This window comes from Impatiens glandulifera, chromosome 1, assembly GCF_907164915.1.
Source record: "Impatiens glandulifera chromosome 1, dImpGla2.1, whole genome shotgun sequence".
Taxonomy (NCBI): Eukaryota; Viridiplantae; Streptophyta; class Magnoliopsida; order Ericales; family Balsaminaceae; genus Impatiens; species Impatiens glandulifera.
The window spans coordinates 118,232,224-118,242,753 of NC_061862.1; the positions used below are offsets into that span (position 1 = coordinate 118,232,224).

The 10,530-nt window shown below is 25.6% G+C and overlaps 1 protein-coding gene across 1 annotated transcript; it reads left to right on the forward strand.

The window, feature by feature from the left end:
• The first annotated feature begins 778 nt into the window (after positions 1 to 778).
• On the forward strand, positions 779 to 2,733 carry LOC124941373. The gene is made up of 7 exons (XM_047481687.1): positions 779 to 984; positions 1,557 to 1,645; positions 1,709 to 1,783; positions 1,858 to 1,946; positions 2,029 to 2,078; positions 2,281 to 2,416; positions 2,673 to 2,733. The coding sequence occupies exons 4-7, from the start codon at positions 1,864 to 1,866 to the stop codon at positions 2,731 to 2,733; spliced, it is 330 nt and encodes a 109-aa protein (XP_047337643.1). The 5' UTR covers positions 779 to 984; positions 1,557 to 1,645; positions 1,709 to 1,783; positions 1,858 to 1,863.
• The last annotated feature ends 7,797 nt before the right edge of the window (positions 2,734 to 10,530 follow it).

The window sequence follows — 10,530 nt, forward strand, 5'->3', positions numbered from 1 at the left end:
ACAAAATATAAAAAGAGTTGAAGCACTCATTAAATAGTTAATTTTGTTGAGCATGTTCTATAATTCCAAATCAGTTTGTATCATCTCTTCCCATCTCTAAAAATTTAATATTGAAAATTGTATTTATTCAGATAATAAATATTTCCATCATTTAACAACTCCTCCTTTAGATTCACATACACTACAACAAAACCTACTTTCAACCACCCTTATCTGCCAACGCATATTAAGGGTGGGTAAAAGTTAAAAGAAAAAAATTCTTTGCCAACCTTTGTACATTTACAACCACCTTTAATTTTTTTTATATATAAATTTTTTTAAAACCTTATAATTTAACTATTCTAAATTTTAATATATTTTTTTTAAACTTTATAAATATTTATTTCGCTATTTTTATTTTATAATTTGAATTTAACTTAAAATTTTATTAACATTAAAAATTTATTATTATTTTTTATATAACATAATTCTTAAACTTTTTATATCATTATTAAAAAAATTTATTAACATCTGTCTTTTAATTAATTATTATTTAAATTTAATTTAATTAAAAATAAAAAAATAATATAAATTAAAAATAAATAAATTAAATATTATATTTAAAAACAAAGATTGAACTTATATGTTTATTTAAATTAGAAATCTTTCTTTTTGTCTATAATTAGAAAAGCCCAAGCCTAAGCCCATCCCAAGTCCAAGCCTAATTAAATTTCTTTAAACAGATACGTTCATATTCTAACCTAATCACCGACTCTCTAGCCATTTCCTTCCTCCTATCTTTAGAGAGCAGATCTTCATCATCATCATGATATATTCCTCGTGGAGCTACATCGAATTCCTCCATCTATCTAACTATGTAATCACTTACGACTCCTCCTTCTCCTGGACGTCGCAATCAACACACAGGCAATCACTTTTGTTTATCTTCTTCTAATGCTTTGAGAATACACGATCGGAGAAAATCGATTCGAAGAAGTCTCATCAGTATGTATCGATTTCCCTCTTTTTTTGTCAGCATTTACTACTTAAAACGAAATTTGAGTTTCTTTTTATCTGGTGAATTGATTGAATCAATGAATGAATGAATTCTACTATGTCTTCCGATTAATTAGGGTTTATATTAGCTAGGAGGAGAGCATGAATGGAAAATAGATCCTAGCTATATATATAAAATAAATTGGACTGTGGTTTCAGCCTTTGGTAGTAGGTAGTTAAAGAAATCAATTATCTTCATCAGTTCCACATACTCGTATTCTTCTTGGCACTGTTTCATGATATTATACAGTCCAGTTACACAGTTGGAGTTGCAAAACTCAGGGTATTTTAACTATAAACACAAACTAACCAAATTTGTATTATATTGCAAGAGGAATGAACTTATATAAATTGTTTTGTATCTTCAAGATCCGTAGTTGGAAAAATTGAAAAAATTGGGGTTCGGAGACTACATCCCCTAACTTTGAATTTTCCACCGGTAGGATTATTATTATTATTATGCGAATTTTGATTAAACTCTTGAAATTTATATTTTTTTTTCTCTTTGTGGGTATGTGCAGATCCTTCAAGATTCAGGCTTACCCACCAGACATTATTTGTTCGAGTTCACACTAGTTTCTGCAGTCGGAGTCCATTCTTCTTCTATATTGTAAGACATATTTATTATATCTCTTATTGGTTTGGCTGGTCCATTGATAACAATATGTTGCAGGGATGCTCTTTTCAACAAATTTTCAGATTAGTGACTAAGTCTGACTATTTAACGTTGCGAAATGGTTTCATAAGTGTAAGAGTTTCTTCTTTAGAATAAAATTCATTGAGAGAGGATGATGATGATCTTCATTTGTTCTACTGGTGCAGGTTTATATGGGTCCAGGAAGTAAATTTTACTTCCAAAAGTATATCCAAACGTCATTGGAGGATGATTTCAAAACAGTTGTAGGAGTAAGGTTATTATCTAAACAAATATGATTTTTTTAGATTAAAAAATACGTAATTTGCTTAAAGTTGTATTGTTTTTAATATTAACAGTCATGTCTTGTGGGCGTCATTTGTGATCTTCTTGCTCCTGAATATTAATGGTGAGACATTGTTCTCTGGGAATAGCCGTGGCTTTTCTTTTTAAGATGAATTATGAACTCATAAAAATCTTCTTTCAGGATGGCATATATTGTTTTGGGGATCATTGATTCCTGTAGTGTCAAGGATTAAGGAATCTCTTTTTATGAACTTGTCTTGTTTATGAATTTAGATGTAATTTGTGGACTATACTGTAATTTTCAGATAATCTTGGTGGTTGGAACAGAGCTTCAAGTTATTATGAAAAAAATGGCTATGGAAATCACCCAAAGACATTGCAGACGGCAAAGGAGAATTTTGAGTTAGCCCTGGAGGTTGACAATTCAAATAAACAAGCTAGGTACTTTTATTTATCAAAGTTACATTTTAAATCTCATACACCTGGGGCATTTGTAGCTGTGTAAGTGATACCAAGCTCTAAACCTTGTACCTTTTTTCCTTTGTTTTGTCGGCTTACTTCTTCCTTGATTTTTTTATATTTTAAGGGATAACAATTGTATTCCCCTTTTTAGTTGACTATTAACTCCTTTTCTAGTAAATTGTTTCTTTTTACATGGTTATATCAAATAACTGGGTAGTTTGTCTACTTTAAACAGAGGGGCTGCTTTATTGGTTGAAGCTGCAGTATGTGTGATCCAGATGCATAATATGAACTAGGCTGTAAGCTTAGAGTTGATCTAATTTTTTTATTCCTTGTTATTTTTAATTGTTCTAAAGATCAGAAATATGTTCTTATGTGTTTGAACAGAATAAATATGTTCAGTTGGGTCATCAAACATTCTATTTGGAGAAGGCTAGGTACATTTTTTTTTGCTGCAAAGGTACGGATTTATTATTTTGTTTGGAGAAGGCATACCAAATTTTTCATAGAAAGTTTTCTGTAGTATCAATATGACAAGAAATATCTTATATGTTTATTATTTTTTTTGTTTTTTATACTAAGACCAAGGTATGACAGTTTTATACTTTTATGTTTGAGCTATAATACTATAAAAGGAAAATTAATCCTCTGTATTTGGTTTTTTCTTTTGACAGTATTGATGATAGTATTGATGACTGACTGTAGTATTGTTGTTAGAACTTATTCTAAGTTCTATTTTTGGATTTAATCCATTCCAGGTTTGTCTTGTCTATCTTTGTTTGATTGTTGATTGATTGTTGATTGATTGAATGTTTCTATATAACATATATGATATCTGCTAGAGATAATTTTTTATAGAAATATTTGTTAGTGATAGATATGTGCACCAAACATCCTTATTAATCATGATTATCAAAGAAATTCGACAATTATTATTGTCGATCTTTATATAATTAATAGTATTATATATTATTGACTTAAGTATATTCACTAAGGTATTCTACTTTAAATAGTTTATACTTTATGTCTCATGATCTTTATTTGTTATTTCAAGTCTTTATTTTGCATATGAATTGTCTCATAGAATTTGAAAACATCTTTAAACTAGATATTTGTATTTCCAAGGCTATTATTTTGACAATTCTACATTGGAAATACTCTTTTTTTTGTCTGGATTTATATAGTTAAACTATTGATGGCACTTTTTCGGATTGAAATTATAAAAAGTTGTTATTTGGTGAACAGACTTAACATTTATTAGTATTTTGGCTGATAAATTAATTGATAAGAGGGTAGGTAAAAGTTTTTGGATTATTTGAAGATTATTCAAATAACCCAAATCGATTAGTCATTGTTAAACTGAAAAACTTATTTATGTTTCTGGCTTAATCTAGATACAAAACTAGATATAAAATGTATTTTTAAATTGGGTTATATAGAATTCTAGGTCATGCATATCACTCATTAGGGCATATGAAACATAATCCAATGTAGATTCATGGTTGAAATGGTGTTTTCAAATCGGTATATTGATCTTCAAGAATTCTTAAAGTTTATTCTTGAAATTTTGTAATGAACAATCTTAATATCTAGATTCCAATCATTGAAGATCAATTTAATTCCCTTTTAGAAGTTTAATTGTGAAGAATGAATGATTCAGGTGTTATATGTTGTCTTCATCTTTGAGCTGTCAAATGCATGAAGAAGCAACCAGGTTTTGTTTTTCAAATTTTGTGTCGATTTAATTTATATCAATATACCATTTTTCACTTTATCTTAAAAAATAACCTTTTTCACATATTTGCAGATTTGGTCCAAGAAGAAGTGGATGTCCAAGAAGAAGATTAAATGGATGAACCCATTCATTTCCAGTTCTTTACTGTTTTGTTCAAAAATTATTTTATTTTGTTTGAAATATATTTGATGTTGGGAGAATTTAGTTAATTTTGTTATTATTAAAAATGTCATTAATGAGTATGTAATTATTTTTAAATTTTCTTTTTTTAATGAATATTTAATTTTAAAAATGAAAATTCGAATAAATTTTTTAAAATAAAATAATAATTATTTTTAAAAATTATAGACTTTTGGCGACGCTTAATTGATGCTACCGACGCTTAAATAAGCGTCGTTATAACAAACGCCCACCCTGCTTATGGCGACGCATGAATAAGTGTCGGTAATATTTTTGGCGTCGCTTTTAAGGGTTGGCAGAAGTCTTTTTAAGCGTTGCCATAGGTCTGTTTTGTTGTAGTGATATATAAATATAAGGATAATTAAAATATAACTTAAATGTGAACGCAGTTGAATCAGTTTTTAAATAAATTTAAATTTGAGTATACTTTGGTTACACTCATTTAAGACCGGTTTGAAGTAAGGAAGGAATTTGTATTATAATAGAATCATTTTAAAAAAAATATGTGAGTATTAGTTATTTTAATGGTAACTTTAATTTCAATAACTATTTATAAATTAATATATGTTTTATAATTCAAAAATACAATAATTTTTCTTAAAATCATGCAATATTTAATAGAAAAAGCTACGTGTTTATTGGTTAATACCAGTGTTCTAAACGGCGGTAGGCGGTGGCGGAGCGGTAAGTGACTGCCTACTGCCTCGGGTGCCTAGGCGGTGCTTAGGCGGTGCCTAGGCGGTTGAATATAAATATAATAAAGATGTTCTATAATTATCATTTTACTAAAAAGTCAAATTAATATTCTCTAATATAGTAACATTTAACAAAAATAAGTATGTAGACGAGTTAGAAAAGAGATAGATGATTAGATAATCTAAGAAAATGTAGATGATCAAGGAGGTGAGGTGAATGAGATAAGAAACAGAAAAGAAGAAGATAAATGAATTGAAATGTAAAGAGTCGTTTCAAAATTTAAATAGCGGGTGATAAAGAGTTTTTTTTATTAAATATATATATACATATATTAATATTAGTAATTAATTAATTAAAAATAATAAATAATTAAATAATCTGACCGCCTCATTTATAGGCGGAGCGGTGTTGGACTGCCTACCGCCTGGGCGCCGCCTAGGCGGCCGCCTCGACCGCCATTTAGAACACTGGTTAATACCAACCAAAACATATTCAATAGCGATTGGTCAACATTAACATTTGATTTTCGAAATTGTATTGATCAAGTCCCACCCAACCTTTTTCAGGTTGATATTGACTTATTAGGAAATACAGCTTGAAAGATCTGGTTGGTAAGGGTCAATACTGATTGGACATTGGACTATCCCGAATGGAAATCAGTTTGGTGTTTCCCATCTTTTAAAGTGTTTGTGGGTGTCACCTAGAATCTTTGGAAATTATAATGAAGATGGTAAGATATATACATACTTATATGACTAAATATACAATTATGTTATGTAAAATAATTTGATTATTTTTTTCTTAAAAAAATCATGAATTTGTTAAGGGGAAGTAATATGCTAAACCCAGATACATGATTCCTTCAAACAAAATTTTTATTCTAATTCAAAGTTCATAAATTAGTTTTTTGGTATTTTAAGGTGAGAAATTTTTGATTTTGTTGACTACATTAACAAATTAATTAAACTTAATAAAATATTAATTGATTAATTCTTATATTATAATTATAACATTTCAAGATAAAACATATTAAAAGACATATACATTTGTGCAAGATTATAATTGATACAATTAATTATAACAACTTTTTCATGTGTATAATACAAGTATATATAATTAAAAAACAACCAATAAGTAAATTTGATCAACAATTTGGGTCAATTTTATTTTTTTTACATTTTCCTGTATTTATAGTGTTATTTATTTTTAAAGTCAATAATACTATAGTTTAAAATATAAAAATACAATTATTTTATTAATATTTTTATTTTACTGTTTATATGATGTTTTTGTAAGGTTGCATAATATATAAATGCTCCGTAAATATGAATCTTTTAATTGGAAAATGAATTCAAAATTGAAATAATATATTAAAATAAAAAATAGATGATTAGATAATGACTACATTTTTTCCATTTTTAGAAATAATTTTTTTAAAATAATTCTTAGTAATATGTATTTTATATATTTAACAACTTAGTTATTGAATTATTTTTTCTTATACATTTATCTCGGGTGTTTATTGTTGTCGGATAGTCAACCCAAGTAGTATGTTAGGTCAAATTGCATTCGGGTCGCTAAGACCACCATAAAATTAGAATGTGTTTGTGGACAACTCTAACTTTTTTAATTTGTGTACTTTAATGATAGTACAGATATAGATCTTCTTTTTCCTTCATTCATTATGTTCTTTACTATGCGTATACATTTTTCATTCTAAACCTATCAAATAATTTCTATGTTTGATTATAATAATTTTTGCTCATATATATTGTGAATTCTTGAAGCGAAATTGTATCAGTTATTTTTACAAATTATATACCGTTTATAAATTTTCTTTTATGAAAATACTTTCATGATTTGTTTTAATTTTGCAAAGAAAATTTTAATTTTCCAAAGAGAATTTTAATTTTGACATTGCCTTACATTATATATATATATATATATATATATAATAATTTTGATATTACCTGTATAGGCTATACAAAAATTAAAACTCTCTTAGCAAATATCATACCCATACAATTCTGAATTGTAATTAAAGTTGTTAACTTGGATTATCCTATTGATTGAAAGTTTCAGATAATGGTATAAACGGTTCATTTTAGTCGGTATATTAATTGAAATAAATGTCCAAAAATCGTCATTTTATCGTTTTGATCCATCCAATTTAATCGGTTTTGTCCATTTGATCCACTAATGGATTTATTAATATATATATATATATATATATATATATATATATATATATTCAATTTAATACCTTCAAATTTGTTAAAATAAATTAAATTATATATATATACATGTATATATAACAATTAGTTTATATTGTTATGTATATATGAGAAAAATAAATATGAGGAATAAAATTGTTAACACAATTCATTAAAAATATATATGAATAATGTCATCAATAAAGTTTACTAGAATAATTTATAAAATAATTATAAATAAAGTTTACTAGAATAATTATATATATAAAATATTATATTTATATGAATAATGTCAAGAATTATAAGATTCACTGAATTTAAAAAACAATTGTCCATAATATAAATGGAGTATACTAAGAATGATCTTAGTGAATTCGATTTTACCGACTAAAATGAAACCGTGGTGAATTCGATTTTACCGATTTTGTTTGATATTTAGTTTGATCTTAGGAGTTTCTATTAAGTTTGATCGCTTTATTTTACATCCATAATTTGAGAATGGTAGGAATGCTAAAATTTTATTAGGTCGGATACTTATATAGGTACCTACTTGGTTATCGTTTAGTGATAATAATATTTTAAAATAATTTTCAATCTTATTACTGTTAATTTATCCTACTTAATTTAAATTATTAATATATTTAGTGTTTATTCTTTCGTAATTTATTTTGTTTCTATTGATTTTGGTCATAAGGTTTTTCATGTTTGTAGAGGTCCATTCTAATAAAAGGGATTTCAGTTGGGAACATTTTAGAGAGAATGAATTGTAGAAACGTTTAAATAATTCAATCCAAGAAAAGAATATATTTATAGTTATCATATTAGATAGGTGTTGTATGATGATAACTATATTTTTAAATATTTTATTTTTATATTTTTTCAAAATATATTTGGACTTTGATTGAACTTTATTATTTATTAAGTTAGGTTTATTTATAGAAAATTACAGAAATAATATTTATAAATTAAAATTTTATATAATAATAATTAGAAACAAATAAATAATAACTAATTAAATTATAAATAATTATACTTTAATTTTCATTTCAGAAATTAGATTCTTACTACTATTATATACTTTTCAGCAAAATTAAATTGTGATAATCAAATGAAACATTCTTAATAGATTTATTTCATATTTGAGGCTAAACTTATAAGGTATCTTTATATATCTAACCTTAACAAATTTATTACCTTTTAAACAATTTTGATATTAATTCAACTATATAAACATAATTTTTGAAACTTAAATCAAAATATAATTATATTGTAATATTATTCAATATATGCAATCCATAAACATTTTATTTTACAAAACAATTTATTAGATTTCAATATCAAGTTATTATGACCCAATGAAGTCTAATATATTGTCATGTTTATCTTAAATTCAAACATAAAAAACTGAAACACAAAAGTCCATCACTCGAAAGAGAGTAAGAATAACTTGAGAACTCTTAAACATGGAGTGTAATATATATTTATAAAAAAAACAATTATAGATGTAAAACTGTTCTAGATCTCCCTCTATTGCCTCTAATTTAGTCTAACTTGAAGACTATATACTTATGTTTATTCATGTTAACTGAATTTTTTGTAAGTAAATTTAGTTTTTAACCTTCGCTAGTTTATAAAAATGTTGGATTCTCAAAAATAATATTTTATTTTATGATAAAAAATTTAATGTTTAATTTTGTCTAACGTTTATGTACTCATACTGAATTAAATTTTTCGTTTGAGTAAATATGTTTTTTATCAACGATATAATATGATATTGTACTGAAATTAAGGTATAAAAAATATATTTACGGTAGAGGTTTGAATTTCCTTCTACCGAAACATTTGATACAATATAAGATATGAATAAAAAATCACGGTAAATTATACTGACTTATTCTTAGTTAAATTTGCTCAGGTGGTAAATGAACATCCTCCTTAAAGTTGAATTTTATCATGTTGTAAATGAAGATCCTTCTTTAAGAATAAACTTGCACAATTGAGAACAAATGATTGAATACTCAATAACATAATATATGTTTGTATAGTTTATGTTAGGATAAGGAGTTTAATTACTAAATGATGATTGAAATTAGAATGCTTTAATAATTTAATTCATCATACAAATAAAAAATGTATTTTCTTTCGCAAGCTTTTATATATACTATCAAATTATTATCTCCTCTTCTAGACTAGCGACAACAAGAGGGATATCCCTAGCCTTCTTAAGAAGTCCTGGATTCGAGCCCATTAGGCGACAAGTTCTGCGTCTAGTTAAGTGTGTTTACGGGCTATGTGCTGAATCCCTTGTAGTCACTTGTTTTTTTATACCTAGAAAATTATGTAATATTGTTAATTCTTTTAGAAATTTAGTTATTCTTCAATACAAATATGTCAATCTCAACAATTGGTTAAAGTCATTTTTGTTGTGTTTTCATTTGAATGTGTAGGTATACATAAGTAGAGTTTGCCAACTATAGTTCTATATTTGGCCCAACATGGAATGCCAACGAATTTTCTTTTTCCAGTCTTGAACTTAATTTGTTTTAATTTATTAACTTAATATTCTTTTTTCACAATTCCAAAATAAGTCATTTTTTATTTATCAATATATCTTTAATTTATAATAGAAATTTAAGTAACAAATTATCTAGCCTAAATTTGTGATTTCAAATGATAAAAATGAGATATTTTTACTCTATTTCTCAGCTTTTGTTTATGAGTTAACTATAACAAATATTAAAATATATAATAGTAGTTAGTTACTATTTAATTTTTTTACAAACTCCAAATTTTTCACATACCAATTACAATTCGCCTAGTTTATTTTAATAAAGCGGGTTTTCACCGCTTTGATCAGGAATGAGACATGATTATTTATTTATCGTGCCTAGTCTTCGCTTCTGAAACACAATTAAATTTATAAACCAATTTTTTTTTTTTTTTCATATTTTATAAATGTTTTAAGTTTATCCTTTTATAGTAATTTGATTATTAATATATTACCGTATAAGTTATATAGAAAAATCTTTTTATAAAATTTTATATCGGAGAATACGATAATTGTAGTCCCTCATAAATCCCTTCTCATTTTATACCTGAATCAGATTGAATGTATGATATATGTCTTTATCAAAAATTATTTGTAATATCATAAATTTAATTTAAATTTGTAACCATTAAGAACACATCTCAATTAATTTAATTTTATTTTATCAAATTATTACAACTATAATTACGTTCATGAATTATATACTTTAAAATAAAACTAA

Excerpts from the sequence above, each read along its gene's own strand:
- LOC124941373 (XM_047481687.1), top strand. The coding sequence starts at position 1,864 with ATGGGTCCAGGAAGTAAATTTTACTTCCAAAAGTATATCCAAACGTCA. Across the intron at positions 1,947-2,028 it reads AAAACAGTTGTAGGAGTAAG|TCATGTCTTGTGGGCGTCAT; the intron begins GTTATTATCTAA and ends TAATATTAACAG. Across the intron at positions 2,079-2,280 it reads CTTGCTCCTGAATATTAATG|ATAATCTTGGTGGTTGGAAC; the intron begins GTGAGACATTGT and ends TGTAATTTTCAG.